The 26,046-nt window shown below is 25.1% G+C and overlaps 1 protein-coding gene across 1 annotated transcript in view; it reads left to right on the top strand.

The window, feature by feature from the left end:
* LOC117171520 (contactin-like) overlaps positions 1-24,105 on the top strand; it is a 40,291-nt gene extending 16,186 nt beyond the window's left edge. The window contains exons 4-7 of the mRNA XM_033358897.1: positions 1,144-1,616; positions 10,619-10,897; positions 17,246-17,695; positions 22,898-24,105. Coding sequence (XP_033214788.1) covers positions 1,144-1,616; positions 10,619-10,897; positions 17,246-17,695; positions 22,898-24,084 — 2,389 coding nt within the window. The 3' untranslated portion in view covers positions 24,085-24,105. The remainder of the gene's footprint in view (positions 1-1,143; positions 1,617-10,618; positions 10,898-17,245; positions 17,696-22,897) is intronic.
* Positions 24,106-26,046: the final 1,941 nt, after the last annotated feature.

The raw sequence follows: 26,046 nt of genomic DNA, 5'->3' as shown, positions 1-26,046 counted from the left end.
GTAACTGAACATTTAACTATTATGCTGACAAATATTTTTGTTGTTGTTAAAAATTCATTTTTGCAATCAGAATTTTAACTATTTCATTTTTTTTTTAAATTCAACTGATTGCTTAACAATTTGTCTTCTTTGCTAGAATTTTCATCGTCTTTGTTGAAAATTCATAAATTTGGTTGAAGATTGAACTATTTTCTTAAAAATGCATTTTTGGTTTTATTGAAAATTAATTTAAATAACATTTTAATAATTAATTTGAAAATTCAAATATTGGTTTGAAACACATTTCTTGGTCGAAAATTAATTAAGTTGAAGTACTTTGTATAAAATTAATTTTTATGGTGAAAAATTTATCATCTATTTTGAAAAATCAACTATTTGGGTGTAAATAATATTTTTTGTTGAAAATTCATATTTTCGAGTTGAAAATTCAACTGTATTGTAGAAAATTCGTCTTTTTGTCTTAATAATTCAACAATTAGTTTGATACTTTTTTCTTTTTCGTTGAAAATTCAAGTCTGGTTGAGAATTACTTCTTTTTGGTTAGAGCCATATCTTTTTTAGTTTGTAATTCAACTATTTATTTGGAAATTCATGTATTTTATTAAAAATGAAATTATTGTGTTGCAAATTCGTCTCTTGCTTAAAAGTTCACTTATATGGTTATAAATACAACTGTTTTGGTTTGAAATTTATAATCTTTTTTAAACATTTAACCGTTTAGGTTAAAAATTCGTCTTTGTAGGGTGAAAAGTCTACTATTTTTTTTTTAAAATTTGATTATTTTGTGGGAAATTTGAGCGTTTTAATAAAGCCATTAAAAGTCACCATTTTCTGAAAAGTTCAACTTTTTATTTTGAAAACTTCATCTTTTTTTGGCAGAAAATCTGTTTCGGTTGTAAATAAATCTATTTTCTCGAAAAGACGGTATATTTTATCTCGAAATCTTGGGAATTTAAAGCACTTAATATTTGCATTTAATATGGTATCTAAATTAAATTCATTATAAAGAATTGATCCTCCTATTGTTATCCTATTTTTTTTCTTTCAAAATTACCCTTTTTTTCTATTTTGAGATTATTATGAGCTCTGAAGTTTGTCATTAAATAAAAAGACATAACTTAGTAAAAAAAAATTCTTGTGCAGTCCCGTACCTTCATATAACTGGACAAGAAGGGGCGCCGATTTACCTCGAGGATCTTACTCGACAAATTATAATCGAGTGCTGATAATTCCACACGTGAATGTCGAAGATCAGGGAGAATATGTTTGTCGAGCGACGAACGAACGACTTTCAATAGACAATTCCGTGCTTTTGTCGATACAAGCCGCCCCGAATTTTACGATACCTCTCACTGACAAGCATGTCGACTATCAAGGAGATTTGACCTGGACCTGTGAAGCTTTCGGAATTCCCGATGTTTCGTACAAGTGGCTTCGAAATGGCGAAGTGCTAAACGAATACAATTTGCCACCAGAGGATAGGGATCGATATTTCATTCAAGATAATGTGATGAAGATCCTTAGAGTCGATCCGGAGAAAGATCAGGCGATGTACCAATGTGGAGCCACGAACCAACTGAAGACTAAATACTCTTCTGCTCAGTTGAGAGTTTTGTGTAAGTTAACTACTTTTTCAAGATTAATCAGGGTTCACACAGCTTTAGAAAGTTTATTTATTTTACTTTCACGGGATTTTATAATATTTTAGTGCATTTCAAAGAATTTATTTTAAATAATTGAGGAATTTTAATTATTTCAAGGTATTATCAAAAATTTTAGAATATTGTGCAAGATTCTAGGTAATAAAGTATAGTCAATAAGAGCTTTAATTTTGTTAAGAAGATTTTCAAAGATTTTAGGGTACTTAAAAAAATAGTATATTTTTTTCTCAAATCACTTTTTAGTCACTAAAGTTAAGCCTTATGGAACTCTGGTCCTATACCTATTAATGCATTTTCTTCAGCTTTTTAATAATTATAAAAAATCTGTGGAGAAATGGTTTCGGTTTTATTTTCAAAGAATAATTTTAAGTTTTAAAGATTTTAAAATGTGGGTTAAATGAACATGGAAGATTTTGAGACCTTTTTTTTTTAATTTTTCAATATGTATACATTTTTAAGATAAACTGAATTTTGTCAGGGTGTGAAAAAAAGTTCTTAGAATTCATGGGAAAGTTTTAAATGATTGTTTTGTAAAGAATTTCAAGAGAACATCGAAAAAAGATCAAGCAAAGTTTTGAATTATTTCCTAAAATCTTTAAAAAGCGTGAAAGATTTTAAAGTAAAATTTTACTATATTACATAAATTTAGAAAAAATTTGAGTAATTTTAAGAGATATTCAAAAGTTTTGAAACGATTCAAAACTAATTAAAACTTGTAAAGATTTTTAAAAGAATTTTTTCAAGTTTCACGAAAATGAAAGACATTTTTTCAAGTTGCTAAGAAAAATTAAAATAATTTTTTATTTCGAAAAATTAATTTGAATAGATTAGTTTAAAAGATTTTAGAAGATTTCAAAAATAGTCAAAGAAGAATCGGAAAGATTTTAAGGCAATTTTTTTTAATTTTGCAGAATAAATAAAAAATGCAGGACAAATTTCAATAATTTTTATAAATTAGAAGGTTTATAAGGTCTGATAAGATTAAAAAAAAAGAATTTTGCTTATATTCATGTGCAAATTTTAAATAATTTTTTCGTTCAAAAAAAGAACTTTAAGAGAAAATCGAATAAGGTTTTTAAACATAATAAACGTTTTCCTAAAATTTCTAAAAATAGTAATTGGGTAAATTCAAGAAATATTTAGTAGAATGTAATAAAAATTTCGAAACTTTTCAAGAGAATAAACAAATTGTTTCTAAATTGCTGGAAAATTTAGAAGATTGTAAGTTAATTTTTTAAAATTTGGAATGAAATTTGAAATTTTTGAGAAAATTTCGTATCAGTTAAAAATATTTTCAGGAATTTAAGACGTTTTAAATAGATTACAAATATTTAAAAACTTGGAAACATTTTCGAAAGTGTATCCAATATTTCTTGATTCCTTCACAACTTCTAAAAGTTCAAAACAGCATTCAAAAGGATTTGCAATTTTCATAATATTTCCTAAAATCCTATATTACAAAAAAATGCATTAAAATCTTCTAGATTCTTTTTTGACAAGCCTGAAATATTTAAAAATCTTTTAAATATTCTCAAGAATCTTATGAAAATTATATTTACATAAATTTAAAAACAAGGTGATAATACTTATTTTCTTGTTCTCAAGTCTCAGAATTTAATTTCAACATGGATTTATTACAGCACTTCGAAAAATAATTTTCGATTCATTTGAGTGTTTTCAAAGATAAAAAAATATCACATTTAAGAGTTCGTCATTCCGTTGTAATAGAAAACAATATTTTAGGATTTATCATATTCCTTGTTTATCATCTGTAGGTATAATAATTGTATTTATTATGTAGTAGCATTATATTTTAAAACAGCAATATAAAAAAAATTAGTTTTTCTTCACTTGATTAAAAAGTGTTTGAATATCCGGGACTAACACAGAATAATAAAAAAAATTAATAACAAGATCATAAATTAGCAAGAAAAAAATGGCCGAATTATAAAATAAATGAATTTCTCAATTCCCTTAAATATTTCTATTCCTGAAATTTAAGATTGACCGAAAATTATTAATAAATTATTAATTAATGATTAATTAAATTGTTTGCCTTATTTATAATTATATCAGTAGCTAGTAAATTAATAATCAATTCTCTATTTAATGGTATTTTTTAAAATTCCAAGGAAATTTAAAAAGTTTTAAAAGATTCGACAGATTTTAGGATATTAAAAAGTTTCCAGAGTATTTTTAATAGATTACAATCATTTGAAGGTATGCCAAAGGATTTAAAAGGTTTAAGATTATTTTTAAAATTTCCAAGGAATCCCAAAAGGTTTAAAAAAGTTTCAAGGGATATTAAAAGCTTTCAAAGGATATTACATATTTGTGGATATTCTCAAATGTTTCAAGACATTTGCAAAATATTTCCAAACATTTGTTTAATTAGAAGGTATTTTAAAAAATCATGGGATTTTAAAGAGATTTTATAAGATTTCCTAAGATTTGAATGATTTGAAGGTGTTTTAAAAGGTCAGAATTTATTCACAATAATTGTGGAATTTCATAGGATTTTAAAGATTTTTAAGAATTTTAAGATATGATTGAAGATTTTAAATAATTGCCCATTAATTTCAATAATTTAAAGGGATTTTAAAGATTTAAGGGTATTTAAAACAAATTCAAGGAAATTTCAAGAGCTTTAAAAGATTCGAAGGATTCTAGAGTATTTAAAAAAGAATGCCAATGAATTTTGAATAGATTTCAATGGATTTATAAAATTTTAGGGTATTTTTAAAACCTCCAAGGAATTTTCAAAAATTCAAAAGTTTCAAGGAATTTCATAAAAATTACAGTGCATTAAAAATATTTTAAAGTATTTGAAAACATTCCAAGGAATTTCAAGGAAATTTTAAGAGCTTTACATTTTTTTTTAATATTTCAAAGGTTTTAGGGTATTCACAAAGGATCCAATGAATATTGAGGGGTTTTCAATGGATTAAAAAAATTGTACGGCATTTTTAAAACTTACAAGGAATTTTCAAGAGCTTTAATTTATTTAAGATTTGAAAGATTTGAGGGTTTTATCGAAATTTCAATGAGTTTTGATTAGATTTTTAAAAATTTTAATAGATTTCAATAGTTTGAAGGATTTAAAAGATTTAATGGTTATTTTTAAAACTTCCAGGGAATTTTAATGGGGTTTTAAAAGTTTCAAGGGATTATAGAAGATTTCAAATGATATTGCATATCTGTGGATATTCTCAAATATTCCAAAACATTTTCAAGATATTTCCAAAAATTTATTTAATTCGAAGGTATTTAAAAAAAAAATCATGGGGGTTTAAAGAGATTTTATAATATTTCCGAGGATTTCAATGATTTTAAGGTATTTTAAAAACTCAGAATTTATTAAAAATAATTGACGAATTTCATAGGATTTTTAAGAATTTTAGAATATTGTGAAAGATTCTAAATAATTTTCAATTGATTTTAATAATTTAAAGATATTTCAAAGAATTGAGGGACTTTTAAAAACTTCGGGTATTTTTAAAACTTCCAAGAAATTTTCAACATTTTTTTAAAGTTTCTATGAATTTCAAAACCTTTTGAAGAATTTGAAAAATCTGAGGATATTTCAAAAGATTCCAATACATTTTAAAGTATATTTCAATAATTTGAAGGCATTCCAAAGGATTTGAAAGATTTAATGGGATTTAAAAAATTCAAGAATATTTCAAAAGCTTTATCGAAGATTCGAAAGATTTTTTAGTGTTAAAAAAATTCCTATCAATTTTGAGTAGATTTCAATGAATTATTAAAATTTAAGGATATTCTTAAAACTGCCAAGGAATTTTCAAAAAATTCAAAAGTTTCAAGGAATTCCATAAAAAATTGAAAGTATTTAAAATATTTTAGCGTATTTTAAAAGATTCTCAGAAATTTCTAATATATTTCTAGAACTTGAAGGAATTCCAAAAGATTTCAAGGTATTATTAAAAATTTCAAGGAAATTTTTAGAGCTTCATTTTTTTAGATTTTAAAGGTTTTAGGGTATTTACAAAACTTGCAATGCATTTTAAGTAGATTTCAATGGATTTTGAGTTTTTTTGGGTATTCTGTAAACTTGCAAGGAATTTTCAAGAGCTTTCAATTTTTTTTTAAGATTTGAGGGTATTTATCAAAATTTCAATGAGTTTTTAGTATTTTGAGTATTTAAAAAAATTTCAAGGAAATTTCAAGTGTTTACAGTTGTTTTTGATAATTCGACAGATTTTAGGGTATTTTAAAAGTTTCTGAACTATTTTTAATCGATTTCAAAAATTTGAAGGTATCTCAAAGGATTTAAAAGGTTTAAGGTTATTTAAAAAACTTTCAATGTATTTTAAAGGGGATTAAAAAGTTTTACGCGATTTTAAAATATTTCAAAGGATATTACATATTTGTGGATATTCTCAAATATTCCAAAACATTTTCAAGATATTTCCAAAAATTTATTTAATTCGAAGGTATTTAAAAAAAATCATGGGGGTGTAAAGAGATTTTATAAGATTTCCGATGATTTGAATTTCAAAAACTTTCAAATAATTTGCAATATTTGAGGGTATTTTAAAAGTGCTCAAAAAAATTTCAAAAATTTTAAATTAGTAATAAAAGATTTGAAAGATTTTGGGTTATTTAAAAAATGCAATCAATTTTGAGTAGATTATAATGGATTAAAAAAAATTAAGGGATTTTTTAAAAATTCCAAGAAATTTTCAAAAACGTTCAAAAGTTTTTAGGATTTTCAAAAACTTTCACAGTAATTTTAAATATTTTAGGGTATTTAAAAAGATACAAGGATTTTTGAATAGATTTCGGTAATTTAATGAGATTTCAGAATACTTGAAATATTTTAGGGTATTTTAAAAGATTCCAATGAATTTTAAATATATTTCAATAATATGAACTTTTAACACTTTGAAGGGATTTCAAAAGATTTCAAAGAATTAAAAATATTTTATGGTATTTTACATGATTTGAAGTAATTTTTAATACATTTTAATAATTTGAAGGAATTCCAAAAGGTTTGAAAGATTTAAAGTTTTAGGAGATTTCAAATTTTTCATGGAATTTCAAAGATGCGATATTATAGCGCCTATAAGGTTTTAAGACACTTAAAAAATTTCAAGGCATTTAATAATGTTTACAGGAATTTTAATGATTTTAAGCAATTTTAAAAGCTGTCAAGGCAGTCTAAATAAATTTCCAGCACTTCTGCAAATATCTTCAGTCATCATATTTTATTTTATTTCACGGGATTTTATAATAATGTAATGGATTTCAAAGAATTTTTTCACAAGTATTTTAAATTAATTTCAATAAAGTGAAGGAATTTAAAAGAATTTATCAGATTTTAGGGTATTTTTAAAAATTCCGACGAATTTTTAAGTGTATAAAAAAATTTCAAAAGATTTTGAAATATTTGAAATATATTACGGCATTTTGAAAATATTTCAGTTTTTTGGAGTGATTTAAAAAGATCCTCAAGATTCATCGATATTTTCAAAAAAATCCAATGAATTTTCAAGAGCTTTAGAAAATTTAAAGAGATTTCAAAATATTTGAAATATTTTACCGTATTTAAAAAAGTTTCATTGCAGTTTTAAGGGATTTAAAATTTTTCCTGTGATTTCAAAAAAGCGATTTTATAACATCTGTAGGGTTTTAGGACATTTTAAAAGATTTCAAGGGATTTAATAATATTTGCAAGAATTTTAATGATTTGAAGCAATTTTAAAAGCTTAAAATATTAATATAAATCTTAAAAGATTAAGAAATCTTAAAAGATTTGATAAAGTTGTCATGGATTTCAAAAAATTTATTCACAAGATATTTGAATTGATTTCAATAAATTGAAGCGATTTTATACAATTTTTCAGATTTTAGGGTATTTTAAAAAATTTCGACAAATTTTCAAGTGCATCAAAAAATTTGGAAATATTTGAAATATATTACGGCATTTTGAAAAAACTGCAGTTTTTTGAAGTGATTTAAAAAGATCCTCAAGACTTAAGGATATCTCTAAAAAAAAACAAATGAATTTTCAAGAGCTTTAAAAAATTTTAAGAGATTTCAAATTTTTCTTGTATTTTCAAAGAAACGATTTTATAACACCTTTAAGTGTTTAGGATATTTCAAAATATTTTAAGATGTTTAATAATATTTACAAGAATTTCAATGATTTTAAGCAATTTTAAGTGCTTAAAATCTCAAGGTAAGTCTTAAAAGATTAAGAAATCTTTAAAATTCTAAAAGATTTTTTAAAACCGTAATGGATTTCAAAGAATTTATTCACAAGTTATTTGAATTGAATTCAATAAATTGAAGGAATTTCTAAGAATTTTTCAGATTTTAGGGTATTTTAAAAAATTCTGATGAATTTTTTAGTGCATCCAAAAATTTCAAAAGATTTTGAAGGATTGGAAATATATTTAAGGATTTAAGGATATTTTTCAAAAATCCAATGAATTTTCAAGAGCTTTAAGAAATTTCAAGAGGTTTCAAAATATTAAAAATATTTTAGAGTATTTTAAAAGATTCCAAAGAATTTTTTATTGATTTCATTAATTTGAAGGGATTTCAATGGATTGGAAATATTTATTAAAAAAGATTCCAAGGCATTTTCAAGAGATTAAATCAATTTTAAGGATTTTAATGACTTTAAGGGATTTGAACAAATTTACATGCCGTCGTAAAGAATTTTTTTTAATTTCGGAAGATGTGGAACGATTTTACATGGGTAGTAACAGGGTGGCCGCTGGACCGGAAAACCGGGAAATGACCGGGAATTTTATGAGACTGGGAAAACCCGGGAAATCACAGTGAATTTATTTCTTGGCTGGGGATTTAACGAATTTTAAGAAAAAAAATTTACCCAAGTTTGATTTCAACAGTTTTGTAAATAATTAAAGTATAAAAAACTGAACAATAATTGATTTGACAAAACGATTCTAAATCCGTTCAAAATTGGAGAATTTCCAGATTGTAACTGATTGAATTCGAAAGTCTTAATACGAACTGAGATTAATATATCATTTAATCCGATTATTTTCTTTTTAAATAACAATTTTAATGATTCATCAATCAAATATTTTTAATTCAAAGTTTTAGGTCTTCCTTTATATTATTTTTTATATTAAATTGAATAAATAAATTAATATTTTATTTTTATTAGTTTTCTTAGCCATTACAAATTTCACTGTTCATTTAAGACGAGTAAATTGAATACAATTTGAGTTGTTCTGTTTAAAAAATGTTTAATTTGTGAGTGAAATTGTTAAGTTTTGTCGTATAAATACCAATTAAACACTTATTATAATAATTTCAAGAGATATTTCGTAGTTTTGAAAAGATTCTAAATTAATTGAAAACTTGAAATGTCTTCAAGTACTTGAAATAGAATTGTGTTAACATTTTTGTTTAGAACTTTTAAATACATTTTCAAATGAATAGAATTTTTCCTAAAACCTATGGAAAATCCTGCAAATCAAAAAAAATATATTTAAAATCTTCCAGGTTCTGTTTTGATCATTTTGAAAATCTCTTAAAATTTTTTTAAATTCTCTGTTATAATAATTTTTCGAAATGAAAAATCATTTTCAATTTTCCTAGGAAGCTTAAGAAAATATTTTTAATCTTTTTAAGCCTTTCACAATCATTAAAAAGTTTCTAAATTTTTTGGCACCAAAATTGCGGTACTAATAGCCCAATTTTTTCAGGTCACAAACTTCGTGTAACTGATTTGAAATCATTTCGAGTTCTAAATTTAATTATGATATTTTTAAAACTTCTAAATATCTCGTAAAATCAGTCTTAATTTTTCTACAAATAATAAGTGTTCCTATTGTTATTTATAAAATCAAATTTTAAGGATTTTTTTAATTTTCAGGGTTTTCTAAAAATTATAGAAAAAATTTAATTAATTTACAAATATATTTAAATGTTCCGAAAGAATTTCAACAATGATTTTAAATTTGGAAAAATATAAGACCACTTCTAGATTTCTCAATATTTTGAAATAAAATTCTAAAGTTTTTGAAGGCTGCTTAAACTATTTAAAATGATAATAATTCAACTTCTAATTTAAAAAATTGTTAAGTTAAAAAAAATTATTTAAAATTTTTTAATTTGTCTAGCTTAAAATTACTTTAAAAAATATAATTTAACAAATTTCTAAAGTTCATTGTTCGATTCTTTAATTTAGAGCATTGAAAATGTTAACGTGGATTTATATTTTTGGAATTTAATCTGAATCTTTGAACTCTATAATTTATAAAAGTTCTAAATTTTGCAGTTTATCTGCATTTCATTAAAAAAAATTAAATTGAAAAGTGTTACTACCTTCCATTTCATACGTATAAATTTAATTTCTTGTTTATTGTTTATTGTTTATTACTTTAAATGGAAAAAAAGTTTAGAGTAGAGTTCGATTTTTTAAATTTCATTGACCGTGAAAAATCTTTGTGAACCGGGAACAACCGTGAAATGACCGGGAATTTTTTTCTTAGATTAAAACGGCCACCCTGAGTAAGGTTTTGAATATTTCAAATATTTTTTTCAATGCATTGAATTTAATTTGGAATTCACCCTGAATTCTTATTAGTTTTTCCTTCTTTCATCATTTTTTGGGAATACATTTTTTGTAGTTTTTGTTTAATTCATCTTGGAAGTATTTTTTAAACCGTCTTGAATTTTCGGGCATTTGATCAAATCCTCTTACATGCCATTGAATTCAAATACATTTTTAATTTTTATTCACTTTTTTTAGTTCAAAAAGGCCACTTTTTCCTTTTTTTTTAAATTACACCGTCAGTCATAAGAATAATAAATTAAATTAATTTAAAGTTATAATTTTGTTAATAGATTCATAAAAGATTTTTATACTATAAATGTTCCACGATTAGACTCTCCTGTTTATTGTTTATAAATTGAATCTTAGGATTGTTTTGTCATCGTGTGAATTTTTGCAGCTTTGAAACCATCTTTCAAGAAACGACCTTTAGAATCGGAGAGTTACGCATCTGAAGGAGGAAATATGACCATTGTCTGTAATCCGGAAGCAGCCCCGAGACCGAAGTTCGTCTGGAAGAAAGACGGAAATATTATTGGAGCTGGAGGAAGACGAAGAATTCTCCAAACCGGAAATTTGATAATCAGTCCAGTTTCTCGAGATGACGAGGGAATGTACTCGTGCACTGCTTCCAATCAATACGGAACTGATGAGACTAGAGGAAGATTGATAGTTTTGCGTAAGTTTTTTTTCTGATATTCCAGACTTTACACTAACTATTTGGCTGAAAATTAACTTTTTTTTTGGAAAATTTGTATTTTGTCGGGTTGAAAGTTCAATGATTTGATAGAAAATTTGCCGTTTTTACTTGATATTTTTTAATTTGGTTAAAATGTTTTATTTGAAAAATCCTTTTCAGGTGTAAATTTGTGTTTTTAGTTTAAATTTTCATTTCTTTCGGTTAATAGTGCAACTGTTTGGTTAAAAATCAATATGTTTTAATTGAGGATTGAACATATTTGTTGACAATTCGTCGATTTTGGTTGTTGAAGTACTTTGTTAGAAATTCATTTCTTTTGCTTTTTGAAAATTTAACTATTTGGTTGTGAAATTTTTTTTTTGTAGAAAAATAGTTTATTAGTTGAAAATTGATGTTTATTTGTTAAAAATTTTTCTTTTTGTATTGAAAATCCATCTATTTTCCGGTAAAAAATTCAATATTGGATTGGAAATTAATTTTTTTATTTAAAATTTAAATAGTGTAGAACATACGGTTTTTTTCTGCTGAAAATTAATTTTTTAACTGAAAATTTGACTTCTATTTTTGGTTGATAATTGATCTTTTTTAGTTAAAAGTTAAGTATTTGACTGAAAATTCAGATATTTTGTTAAAAATTCTGTTTTGGTTGAAAAATAATCTGTTTCGGTTAATGATTCTATTTTTCTGGAAAATTTCACTTTTTTGTTGAAATTGTTTTTTTTTGTTAAAAATTCATATTGTCAGGTTAAGAATCAACATTGTGGTAGAAATTTAATCTTTTGGCTTGAAATTTTGCTAGTTTGGTAGAAAATTCAACTCTTTGGTTAAAAATGATATTTTGTATTGAAATTTAATGTTATCGGGCCAAAACTTCGTGTATTTTGTACATTACTCATATCTGGTTTTAAAATTGAACTATTTGTTTGAAAATTCTTCTTTTTGGGTTTAAAATATACCTGTTCTGATAGAAAATTCAACTATTCGGTTGAAAATTAACTTGGGTAAAAAAAATGCATAGTTTTGTGTTGAAAATGCAGTTTAATGTTGAAAATTAAACATTTTTGTTAAAAATTTGTTTACTGAAACTTGAAATCTTTTAGTTAAAAATTCAAGTATTTCATGGAAAATACTTATTTTTGCGTTAAAAATCCATCTACTTTGATCGAAAACTCATATTTTCAGGTTAAAAATTCAACCGTTTTGTAGAAAAATCATCTTTTTGGCTTGAAATTTAAACAGTTTGGTACAAAAATTATTTGTTTGATTAAAATAGAAACGTTTTTATTAAAATTTAATATTGTTGGTTTGATAATTCAATTGTTTTGTAAATTATTCATCTTTTTGCCTTGACAAATTAACTATGTATTTGGTTAAAAATTCACATATTTTGTTGAAAATTAAACTATTTTATAGGAAATTAGTTGCTATTCTTGTTATTAAAATTATTTTTTTTATCTGAAAATTTGACTTCCATTTTTGTTTGAGAATCGATATTTTTTAGTTAATCTTCTTTTTGCGCTGAAATTTCATCAATTCTGTTAGAAAATGCATCTATTCAGTTGAAAATGAACTTTATTGTTAAAAATTAATATTTTCGGGTTTACTATAAAACTCTTTTGTAAAAAATCTTCTTTTTGTATTGAAAGTTCACCATTTTAATAGAAAATTTAACTATTTGGTTGAAAATTAACTTTTTTATTTAAATTCCTATTTTTGGGTTAATAATTAATTTTTGTTTGTTTCAAATTCGTATTTTTTGTTTCAAATGTCAAATGTTAAAACATTCTTCTGTTTGATTTAAATTACAAATATACAAAATTATAAATTTTGTTAAAAATTCTTCTGTTTGGGTTTAAAATCGATCTACATTCTGGATGAAAATTTAACTATTGGGTTGAAAATGGACTTTTTAGTTGAAGATTCATATTTTCGTGTTTAAAATTCAACAGTTTTGTAGAAAATTGAACTATTTGATTAAAAGTTCATGTATTTTGCTGAAAATTCCTCTTTTTGGCTTGTATGCCCATCGATTTTGTTACAAAATGAAACTATTGGATTGAAAATGAACTTTTTTCTTTAATTCAACAATTTTATAGATTTTTTTTTGAGTTGAAAATTAACTTTTTTGTTGAAAATTCATATCTTTACCTTGAAAATTTAACTATTTGGTAGAAAATTAGTTCTTTCTGGTATTTTTGTTTAAAAATTTAGTTTTTTTTTAGTTGAAACTTCAAATTTTTTGTTTAATATTCATCAATTTTTTCGCAATTTCTGCTTTAGTTTAAAAATACATCAATTTTGAAATGAAAATCAACTATTTGAAAATCAAATGTAACTATTCGGTTGAAAATGAACTTTTTTGTTGAAAAATCGATCTTTTTATTTGAAAATTCAAGTAATTTGTTGAAAATTCGTACTTCTCATTAGAAAATTATTATTCGTGGTTAAAGATGTAACTGTTTGGTTGTAAATGAAACTATTTGGCTGCAAATTATTTTTTGTTCTTGAAAATTCATCTCTTTGTGTAGAAAATTCATCTTTTTTTGTTAAAAATTTAATTTTTTTTTAGTTGATTCGTCTTTTTGGTTTGAAATTTGAACAGTTTGGTAGAAAATTCAACTGTTTGGTGAAAAATAAACTTTTTCATTTCAATTTCCTATTTTCGGGTTGACAATTTAAGTTTTTTGTAAACTTTTTTGGCTTCAAATGGAACTATTTGGTTAAAAATTCAACTGTTTTGTTGAAATTCATATCTTTACGTTAAAAATTGATCTTTTTTAGTCCAGAATTCAACTACATATTTGTATGAGAATTTATGTATTTTGTTGACATTTCTGCTTTTTGAGTTAAAAATAAATCTATTACGGGGGATGAATCAACTATTGGTTTGAAAATTAAAATTTTTCTTGAAAATACGTTTTTTTTGTGTCTCAAATTATTATTAGTTTTTTTCAACTGAAAATTTAACAGTTCCATTTTTTGTTTAAAATTGATATTTTTATTTGAAAATTGAACTAATTGATTGGACATTTCTCGTGCTTTATTAAAAATTTAATTGTTTTGTAGAAAATTCGTCTTTATGTCTTGGAATTTGGACAGTTAGGTAGAAAATTCAACTTCTTGGTTAAAAATGAACTTTTTAATTTAGAATTTCTATGTTGATGGAAATTTTTATTAATTTTTGTATGAAAACTTCAACTGTTTAATGGTAAATACATTTAATTGGTTCAAAAATTCGTCTTTCTGTTTAGAAAATGACCTTTTTTTGTTGAGATTTCTGCTTTTTGCGTTAACTCTAAATTTATAAATTTATAAATATCTAAAATTTATTATATATAAAATGAGTTTTTATTTGAAAGTTAATCTCCTGGTTTAAAAATTCTTCTTTTTGGTTGAAAATTCAAGTATTCCAGTTAAATATTCATGGTTTTAGTTGAAAATTCATCATTTATGTTAGAAATCAATTTACATTTGGTTGCAAAGTAAACTCGTTTGTTGAAAATTAATTTTTGTTAGTATTGAAGATTCATCATTTTCATTAAAAATTTATTTCCTTGGTTGAAAAATGAGCTCCCTCATTGAAAACTTGTTTTTCCTTTGGATGAAAAGGAATTTTTTTACCGAATATTTAACTATTTTTCTGAAATTCCTATTTTTTAAGAATGACATTTTTAATGGTACATTCAACTATTCTACTTTTGGTTGAAATTTTATCATTTTTGGAGGAAAATTCAAATGTTTGGTTGAAAATTGATATTTTTTTTTTGGTAGGTATAAAATTCAACTATTCCATTTGGAGATTCATCATTTTAGTAGATTTATCAGTTTGGTTGAAGATTAATTTTTTCAATTAAAAATTTAAACGTTTCACTGAATTTCAAATTTACCTTTTCTAGTTCAAGACTTACCAATTTGGATGTAAATTTATCTCTTCTAATTAAGAAGTCATTTATTTCGTTGGAGTTTCATTTTTACAAATTTTTTTACATATATGTTTTAATTAATAGAAAATTGCATTTTTTCGTTAACTTTTCCGTTGAAAAATCAACTTTTTTTTTTCAAAAGTTTGTCTTTTATTTTAAAGTTTACCTGACTTAGCAGAAATCAAATCTTTTTTTGATAAAAATGCAACTGTTTGGTTAGAAATTAAGCTGTTATACTATTTCTTTGAAAACTCAACTCTTTCGTAGAAAATTTACTTTTTATTTAAAATTTATATTTTGGTGTTGAAAAATGAACTGAAATATTTTTTGGATCAAAATTCTACTTATAAAAAAATTTGTTTTTATTAAATTCATCTGTTTTAGTAGAGTCGATCTTTTTTTGATAAAAATGTAACTATTTGGCAGAGAATTTAACTAATTTGTTAAAAAGTCATTCTTTTTGGTTGAAAAAATGGGCCTTTTTGGATTTTAAAATTTAATTTTTTTCGTAAAAATTTATTTTTTTAGTTACAAAAATGCTATTTTTCATGTTACTGAGTTAACTGGAATCTTTTTTGGATGAAATCTCAACTTTTTTTGCAATAAAGTATTCTGCTTTAAGATAAATTTCATATTTTTTGATAAAAAAACTTATTTTTTGTTAAAAAATTCATTGTTTGATCGTGAAAACTCAACTAAAATCTCTTTCAACAGAAAATTTAACTATTTTTTTGAAAATTTATCTTTTTTTTTTAAACTTCATCTGTTATAGAAGAAATTAGATTTTTTTATGAAAATGCAACTTTTTTTTGTCAGAAATGGTTCTTTGCTTGATAATTTAACTAATTTGTTAAAAATATTTGGTTAAATCGCTTTGTTAAGAAATCACTTTTTTGTCAAAGATTTATATTTAAGTTGAAAAGTTATCTCGTTGTTTAAAATTTTAATTATCTTGTTATGAATTAATCTTTTTTAATTAAAAATTCAACTACTTGGGTCAAAGATAAACTTTTATTTATTTTTTGAGAGAAAAATCTTTATTTGTTGGAAATTCGTCTTTTTGGTTTTAAAATTCTTTTCTTTTGTTGTATAAATTTCATTCTTTTTTGATTAAAATATAAACTTTGACAGTTTTTCGTTGGCAATTTGTCTTTCTAAGTTGAATATTCAACTATTATGTTATTATTTCAATTATTTTCTTGAAAATTCCAGTATTTTGTTAAAGAGTTATCTTTTAAAGTAGAAAAACTTAAAAAAAAATTAATGTTTCTTTTTTAAAAGAACAATTTAATCTTCTACCAAAAAGAATTTTCAAACAAATTGTTCGTTTTTATCTATAAAAGATGACCTTTAAATTAAAAATATCACTTTTGAATAAAAAATGGATAAGTTAAATTTTCAGTTAAAAAAATTCATTTAACACAAAATAAAAGAAACGAATTTTTGACAAAATAGTTGCATCCTCAACCAAAACAGATAATTTTATTTATTTATTTGTATTTTCAAAGAAGCGATTTTATAACACCTTTAAGTGTTTAGGATATTTTAAAATATTTTAAGGGATTTAATAATAACACAAATGCGTTTATTAAAAACATTTATTAAATGGTTTTTCTCAAAAAAATTTCAAGAATTTTAAATTAGTTATAAACGATTCGAAAGATTTTGAGTTGTTTAAAAAATACAATTTAATAATAAAACAAATGCATTTATTAAAAACATTTATTAAATGGTTTTTCTCAAAAAAATTTCAAGAATTTTAAATGTATATAAATGTATATAATGTTAGAAAATTTATTTGTTGGAAATTCGTCTTTTTGGTTAAAATTTTTTTTTCTTTTATTGTATAAACTTCATTCTTTTTTGATTAAAATATAAACTATGACACTTTTTTATTTTTTTATATGAAGTGAAAAATTAGTCAAAGAAAAATCAGAGAATTTTGAAAATGTCACGCGTCTAAGTTTTCCGAGTTTCTAGAGTTTCAGTCTAGCAGTATTAAATAATTAATGAGCTACTACTTTGCATATTTTAAATTCCTGAATACGTCTGAGCTAGAAAATAATCTATATTCAACCGTTGGTATAACCTGAATAATAAAAATATCTTTAAAAATCATAAATTCTTAAATTCTCTTAAATTATTTTCAATTCTCCTAAATTCTGTTATATTCTCGGTTATATAACCTGAACTTAAATTCTCGGGAATTTAAGAACTCTTAACGATACCCCTCCGGATGCTAAGAGATCTAAAAGAGATCTACTTGATAAAGTAAATTCATCCTTTTTTTTTTATTACTTCTTCAAATATTTTGTCGAAATGACAATATATTTTAAATAAAAGTCCATTTAATTGATTTAACAACATATTTCGCATTAAAATCGTCGCCCAAACGTCGTTTTAGGTGGACCCAGATTTACAGAGATGTTGCCACCTCGGATAGTGACAGCGGTTGGTTGGAATCAAACCTTGCGTTGTCATGCAGACACCGACGAAATGTTGGATGTCGCGTACATTTGGATGCACAATAGGATGCGTATCAGGGACAAAGATTTGATAAGCAACAGACATATAATGGTGGAAGGAGGAATCCTAGAAATCATCAATGCGACGATGGCTGAGGCTGGAGAATATGAGTGTATTGTTAAAAGCGCTGTGAGCCGAATTTCAAGCAGAACGATCGTTTATATAGAAGGACCTCCGGGGCCTCCTGGAGGCGTTCAGGTTGTCACGATTGCCAAATCCACGGTGACTCTGCGCTGGACGGATGGAGCATTCAATGGAAAGGAGATTTTAATGTACACTGTGAGCGCTCGGACCAATTGGAACAACACCTGGTTTAATATCAGCGAACGTAAGTCAAGTTTTCAATATTCAGGCTTTTCTTACAAGTTCTTCAAGTTACTTGGTAACATGGTTTTAGAATTTACATTCTTACCCCTATTTCCCGATTTTATCCCTTTGTTTTTTAATAAAATTTCTCCATTTTGCCCGGTTTTCAAGAAACTTGACCCCTTTCTCGGTTATTCTTTTAAAGGCGAACTGAATTGATGAAACGCAAAAAGAAAATCCAACTGTTTTGGGTTGAAAATTCATTATTTTTAATTGCGAAAAGTTTACAGTTATATTTTTGGTTCAGAAATCAACTCGTTTGATTAAAAGTTCTACTGTTTGATTGAAAATATTATGCATTTGATGAAGATTCAACTATTTAAAAGAAAATCATGTTCTTTAATAGAAAATTCAATTATTTTGGTAGAAAATCGTATTTTTGCGTTTAGGATTCATCTTTTTTGACTGAAAATTATTCTGTTTTTGTTGAGAATTCAAATATTTTATTTAAAATTTTATTCTCTTGGTGGAAGTTTAACTATTTTGTTGAAAAGTCATGTTTCTTAGTTGAAAAATTGAACTGTTTTGTTGAGAATTCGTCTTTTTGGATCCAATACTTAACTATTTTGCAGGAAATTCATCTATTTGGTTAAAAATTCGTATTTTTGTTCCAAAATTAATATGTTTTGATTGAGGATTTAACTATTTTTTTGAAAATTTGAATTTTTTTGTTATAATAAGTTCAACTATTTCGTTTTAAATGCAAGTAATTGGTTACAAATTACAAATTCATTTTCCGGTCGAGAACTCAACAGTTTTGTAGAAAATTCTACTATTTTGTTGAAAATTTATCTCTCTTGATTGAAAATTAACTTTTTTTCTTGAAAATTTAATTGTTTTGTAGAAAATTCATCTTTTAGATGTGAAGATAAATCTCTTTTCATAAAAAATAAATGTTTTTTTTGTTGTACAAAATGCAACTGTCTGGAAATTTTTGTATTTTGTTGAAATTTTTGGTATGATGTTAATTTTCTTGGTTAAAAATATGTCTTTTACTAACGAAAATTCAAGTGGTTTCTGGTACAATTAGTACTTTTGGCAGAATATTTGTTCTTTTTGATTGATAATTCATCTTTTATGGTAGAAAAATTCTCATTTTTGGTTGAAAATTTTTCTGTTTTTGTTAAGGATTCAACTATTTTATTGAAATTTGACTATTTTGTTCAAAAGTCCTATTTTTAGTGGAAAATTTAACTGTTTTATTCAAACTTCGTATTTTTGTTCCAAAATTAATATGTTTTGGTTCAGGATTAAATTATTTTGTTCAAAATTCGTTTTTTTTTTGCTGGAATGTAATTTTTTAACTGAAAATTTTAACTTATCGATTTATGGTTGAGAAATGGTGTTTTGAATTAAGAAGTTGATCTTTTCTTCTTGAAAAATCAGCTATTTGGTTGGCTGTAGTTGAAAATTCAACAGTTTTGTAGAAAATTCTACTATTCTGTTGAAAATATATCTTTCCTGATTGAAAATTAACTTTTTTTTGTTGCTGAAAATTTAATTGTTTTGCAGACAATTCATCTTTTTGGTGTGAAGATGAATCTCTTTTCGTAAAAATTAAATGCTTTTTTTCTTGTTATAAAAAATGTAACTTTCCGAATATTTTTGTAATTTTTGTTATAATGTTAATCTTCTTGGTTGAAAATTTATCTTTTATTGTCGAAAATTTAGGAGTTTTTGGAAAAATGATTATTTTTCGCAGAATATTCGTTTTTTTGATTGATTCTTTTATGGTAGAAAAAATATCGTTTTTGCTTGAAAATTAATTTTTCGCGGTAGAAAATGATCTTTTTTGTTGAAAATTCAACTGTTTTATAAAAAATTCGTCTTTTTGACGTGACAATTAAATTATTTTATTGAAAATTCTGATTTATTTTTTATTAAAAGATCAACTTATTTGATTAGAACAGCACCTGTTTCAATATCAGCAAACGTAAATAAAATTTTTAATTTTCAATCTTTTCTTACAAGATCTTCAGTTATTTAGCAAGATGATTTTAGAATTTACATTCTTTCCTCAATTGAAACGTTTAAAATTATATTTTTGGTTTAGAATTAATCTCGTTTTTTTTTAAATTCTACTATTTGGTTGAAAATTTTATTCTTTTGATGAAGATTCAACTGTTTTGTTGAAAATTCGTATTTTTGCATAAAAATTTCCACTATTTTGATAGAAAGTTCATGTATTTTGTTGAAAATTCATCTTTTTTGTTTGAAAATTATGCTGTTTTGGTTAAGGAATTAACTGTTTTGTTGAAAATTCGTATTTTGTGTTTGAAAATTCAACTATATTGATAAAATTTCATATAATTTGTTTGAATGTTCGTTTGTTTAATTTATTTATTTTTAAATAAATCTGTTTTGATTGAAGATTAAACTCTTTTTTTATAAATTATTATTCTTTTGATTAGAATTCAACTATTTTGTTCAAAAGTTATGTTCTTTAGTCGAAATTTCATCTATTTTTTGTTGAAAATTCGTATTTGTGCGTTGAAATATCAACTATTTTTATGCAAAACTCATGCATTTTGTTGAAAATTGATCTTTTCTAGTTAAAAGTTATTCTGCGTTGGTTGAGGATTCAACTATTTTGTTGAAAATTTTAGTCTTTTGATGCAAATTCAACTATTTTGTTCAAAAGTCATGTTTTTTAGTTGATTTATTTATTTTTTGATAGAATATTCAACTATTTCGATAAAATTTCATATATTTTGTGGAATGTTCGTCTTTTTGGTTTAAAATTATTCTGCTTTGGTTGAGAATTAAACTCTTTTGTTGAAAATTGTATTCTTTCTATTAAAATTCGACTATTTTGTTCAAAGATCATGTTCTTTAGCTGAAAATTGAACTGTTTTGTTGCAATTATTTTTCAGGTTAAAAACTGGACTATTTTAGTAGAAAATTCATATATTTTGTTAAAAATTCGTCCTGTTATTTCAAAATTATCTGTTTTGGTTGAGGATGCAACTATTTTGTCGAAAATCCGTTTCTTTTATTTTGTGTTAAATTAATTTTCTTAACTGAAATTTAGCTTATCCATTTTTTGTTCAACAGTGATATTTTTAATTTAAAGGTCATCTTTTCTAGATAAGAACGAACCATTTGTTTGAAAATTCTTTTTGGTAGAAAATTAAATTGTTTTGTTAAAAATTTGTTTTCTTGGGTTGAAAATTCATATTTTTGGTTTAAAAGTTTGCCTACTTTATTGAAATTTGTATTTTTTGTTTAAATTGAACTGTTCTTTGTTTAAAATTAAGATATTTTCTGGTTGAAATAACAAATATTACATTTCTGGTTGAAAATTCGTCTTTTGGTAGAAATATAATTTTCTTTGCTTATAATCGATCAATTTCTTTGAACATTAATTTTATTTCAATGAAAATTGATCTTTTTTAGATAAAAATCCTATCATTTGCTTGAAAATTCATGTTTTTTTCCATTAAAACTAAATTTTTGAAATTAAAAATATAACTTCCATTTTTTGTTGAAACTTTATCTTTTATAGTTGGAAATTCAAATATTTTGTTAAAAATTTGCCTTATTTAGCTGAGAATTTATCTTTTTGGTTAAAAATTAAACTATTTCGTTAATAATTCGTTTTTTTAAAATGAAGATACATCATTTTAGCTAAAAATTTGTTACTTCAGTTCAAAATTGAACTATTTTCTTAAAAAAAATTTTATATCAAAATTTTTATTGTAATGAAAACTTAAGCCTTAAACTCTAAACCCTTATTTCTATTCGTAACTTGATGCTAAAATTGAGAATTAGGAAATAAAATAATTAATGTTTAGTTTTCGTTACTTTAATATCTTTAAATAAAATTGTAATTTTTTATACTCACAATTTAAATTCCCTAAAAATTGTTTTATTTATAAATAATTCAAAATTTAATTTTCAAATTAAATTAAAAGTAACAAGGAGTTCATGCGTTCTTGAATTTCTATTACCTAATATTAAAAACATAATTAATTTTAAAATCCATAATAACAAGTTTTTCAACATTAAAACTTTAAAAAATTGTTACACGTACTTAAATAATTGATTATATTATTATGTCTAACAGATAAAAAAATTACAATTTTTGCGATCTGTTAATATCTATTAAAAATTAAAAATTACTTTTTATTTTAAATGTATTTTCGAATAATTCAATTTTAAAGGTTTATAATTTACAAAATTTACATTTTGAGAGGTAAAAATGACGAAAACTTAATTTTTTATCTTAGACAAACTTGTGGCATCAATTAAAATTTTTTTATGTAATAAAAATTTAAAATTCTACAATTTAAGCAGTTTTGACTCTTTAAAATTCAATGTACTTTGAAGTAGTATCAAATCAAAAATTATTTTTATTGAAAAGCGCTAATGCAATTTCAATTCCTTTGAATTCTAAGTAATTAATTTGTAAAGTTTTTTAATTTTTTCTATTTTCGGAATTTTATTCTTAAATAATTTGATTTACAGATTCTCGATTTGAAAAAAAATCTTATATTTTGAACGCCTTGAATTTATTTTTGACCACTTATTTTTATTATTATTAGTATTTTTTTATTGTTTAGTATTATTAATGTCGAAAACATTTATTTGTGAACAATTATCGTCAATTGCTTAGTTCCAATACTTTAAATAAAATACTTTGTATTTCAAGCTCTGTCAAGTTATACCAGAAAAAAGGGTTGAGGCCTTCCAACTGGGATTTTTTTTTCAAATTAGTCATAAATTTCCTCTCAGTTTTCTGTCGAAAAAAAATTGGGTAGATCTTGAAAAAGGCCTAGCAATCCTGGGTCACGCTGCACCTGTGGATTGTGGAGACCCCTGACTTAAGCGTTCCTTTTTTCCTTAAAGTGTATCTTTTTTTTTTTTAAGTAAAAAATTCCACTATTTGGTTGAAAATTCGTCTTTTTTGGTAAAAGTTAAATTTTTTTGTTTAAAATTCACCTGTTTCGTTAAAAATTGAACTATTTTGTTGAAATTAGTTGTTTTTTTTTTTTTGTTACAACAGTAATCTCATTAGTTGAAACTTTATCTTTTTGGTTAAAAAATGGTCTTTTCTTAAGAAAATTTACCTCTCCTAGTAAAAAAAAATCATGTATCATCTTTTCTGAGCATTTTAAACATCGGAAAATTTCCAATTTTAATGATTTTCTTCTTGCTGCTTCAGATATTAAAGCAAGCGTCGTGGACAGATACAACGGGCGTAAGGAAGCAATTCTCGAAAACGTATTGAGTCCCTTCACCACCTACGAGTTCCGCGTATCCGCTTACAACGAATTAGGCTACGGTCCGCCATCAGCTCCAACTCCACAATACAGCACTCCATCCGACAAACCCTTCAAACTTCCCACCAACATTGGAGGCGGCGGTGGCAAAATCGGCGACCTCACAATCAAATGGGATCCTCTACCGCCTGCCGATCAAAATGGTCCCGGAATCTATTACAAGGTCTTCTGGCGGCGAAAGTTCCACGACACCGAATTCCAATCGCTCGATCTGAAACAGTACGGAAATACCGGAATCACGGTCGTTCAAGTGCCTCAAGCCAACTACTACACCGAGTACGAAGTGAAGGTCCAAGTTGCCAATGAAATAGGCTTCGGTCCAATTTCCGAACCCGTGACAATATTCAGCGCCGAAGATATGCCCCAGGTCGCGCCACAGCAGGTCTTTGCTCGCAGCCACAACAGCACTGCCCTCAATGTCAGCTGGACACCAATTGAGCAGACTCGCGAGAGAGTCCGCGGAAAGCTGATCGGTCACAGGATCAAGTACTGGCTGGAGAACAAGCCCGAGGAGACGGCCACCTATTATCTCTCGCGCACAACCAAACCCACGTCTCTCGTTGTTGGTCTGAAGCCCGACACCTACTATTACGTCAAGGTGATGGCTTACAATTCGGCGGGAGAAGGCCCGGAGAGTGAGCGATTTTTGGAAAGAACTTGGCGAAAGGCGCCGCAGAAACCTCCGTCGGCGGTTCATGTTCACGAGGTCAATCCGTCGACGGTACGTGTCACTTGGCGTTATGTTCAGCCGAGTCTGGATGAAGAGCCGCTGATTGGTTATAAGGTGCGAGTTTGGGAGGTTGATCAGGACATGAGTAGAGCCAATGATACGCTGATTCCAACTGGCAGTGATCTAGAGGCTTATATTGATAAATTGAGTCCTGGCAAGGCCTATAATTTGCGTGTACTTGCCTACAGTTTGGGAGGTGATGGACGAATGTCGAGTCCGACACACACTTTTCAGATGGGAGATTCGGAATTGTTTAGAAGCACTGCGGCGAACAAAATGCTCAATAGTGCTCTCACTCTCTCATGTCTCTTTCTTCTGCATTTTTTTCAGTTTCGATAAGTTGAGGTAGGACTGAGTTTTTGTATCTCGGGGGGGGGGGGGGGGGGGGGGGGGGGGTTGGAATCTCATAAGGAAATACTTCGGGAGTGGCTTCTGTGTCCAGGGTGGCGACTTGAAAGGTAAAAAAAAAACAGGGATTTTTTCTCCTGATTGGAGAAGAATTCAAATTTTTATTATTTTGATTATTTTGTTCAATTTTTATCTGAGATTTTTTTTCTCTGACTTAAGTTTAGTAATTGAATTAATGATATTTCAAATATACGGAAATAAGAATTTAAGATATTTAAATTAAAATTATAATCAAGTTTAAAATCGTTTTTATCGTCCAATAATCAAGTTAATCTGCAGAATTCCTGAAAATAAAATCAAGAATCAAATTTGGACAACCACCATAAAATGCTCCTATTGCAATTCAAAAGAAAAAAATAAACGTTTTCCTCTTCTCCCTTCCCCCTAAAAAAATAATAAGAAAAAAATTTGTTTTTCATTTGGAAAAAAAATAAATAAAAAAGAGGAAAGAAGAGGAAAACGTTTCTATTTTTTTAAATTGCAATGGGAACATTTTATGGTGGTTGACCAAATTTGGTCGTTCCATTCTTGATTTTATTCTTAGGAATTCTTCACATTATACGGAAATAATCATTTTATTCTTTTTTTTTTCTCAGAAAAATGGATTTATCACGTTTTATTCATTTACTTCTCATTTATCCGGACTTGGAAAAGGGAATTTTAGAAAATAGTTATTTGATTTTATTTTAGGAGAGGGAGTTTTGGTGAAAAAATATAATTTCACTTGGAATAGGAAATTTTTAATTCATTATTTTAAATGAAAATTCATCTCTGGTTGAAAATATAGCTACTTTGTTGAAAATCAATTTTTATTAACTAAAAATTTAACTATTCCAGTACAAAATTTAACTATTTTGCTGAAAATCCATTTTTTTTTATTCGTCAAGAATTAGATTTTGAATGAAAAAATTAACCATTCTATTTTTGGTTCAAAACTCATTTTTTTATAGGAATTAAACTAGTTCAAAAATTTGTATCTTTGTGAAAAATTCGCCCTTTTTTGTGAAAAATTAATTCTGTTTAAAAATTCATCTTTTTTTCGTAAAATTCAACTATTCCGGTTGACAATTGATAATTTTAATTGTAATTTCACCAGTTTGATTTAAAATTAATTTCCTTAACTGAAAATTCAACTTTTCTATTTTTTGTTGAAAATTCATCTTTTCTAGTTCGAAATTCAACAATCTGGTTGAAAATTTGTCTTTTGTTCCTTAAAAATTTAACTGTTTCGTTGAAAATTTACGTATTTTGTTTTAAAAAATCGATTTTTGGTAGAAAATTATCTTTTTGTTTTAAAGGATCATTTTCTTGTTAAAATTTCTTCTTTTCGGTTAAAAATTAAAGTATTCCAGAAATCTTTCGTGAAAAAATGTATCTTTTTTTTGTTTGTTGAAAGTTCATCGTTTTAATTAAAAATAAATTTCTTTTTTTGAACATTATTTTTTTGACTACAAATTTAATTATTCCATTTTTCGTTAAAAAACTATCCCTTTTTATTAGTTGAAAATTCGTCTTTTGTGGTAAGAAATTCAATTATTCCGGTTAAAAATTCAAAATTTTAGTTAAAAGTTCATCTTTCTGGTTTAAAATTCAACTATTCCAATTAATTATTTACAATTTTTATTTAAAAATTCATTATTTCTTTTGAAAATTTAACTTTTTTTTAAAATAATTTTTTTGGTGTGAGAAGTAATTTTTTTAACGGAAAATTAAATTTATTCCCATTGAATATTCCATAGTTTTAATTGAATATTCATCTGTTTGGCTGAACATTAATTTTTTAAACTTAAAATTTAATTATTGAAGTTTTGGTTTAACATCTATATTTTTCAGTAGAAATGAATTCAACTTTTTTTAAATATAACTATTCCAGTTGAAGATCCGTGATTTTAT

The sequence above is a fragment of the Belonocnema kinseyi genome, chromosome 4, assembly GCF_010883055.1.
Source record: "Belonocnema kinseyi isolate 2016_QV_RU_SX_M_011 chromosome 4, B_treatae_v1, whole genome shotgun sequence".
Classification (NCBI taxonomy): Eukaryota; Metazoa; Arthropoda; class Insecta; order Hymenoptera; family Cynipidae; genus Belonocnema; species Belonocnema kinseyi.
This window is presented reverse-complemented; position numbering and strand designations above follow the sequence as displayed.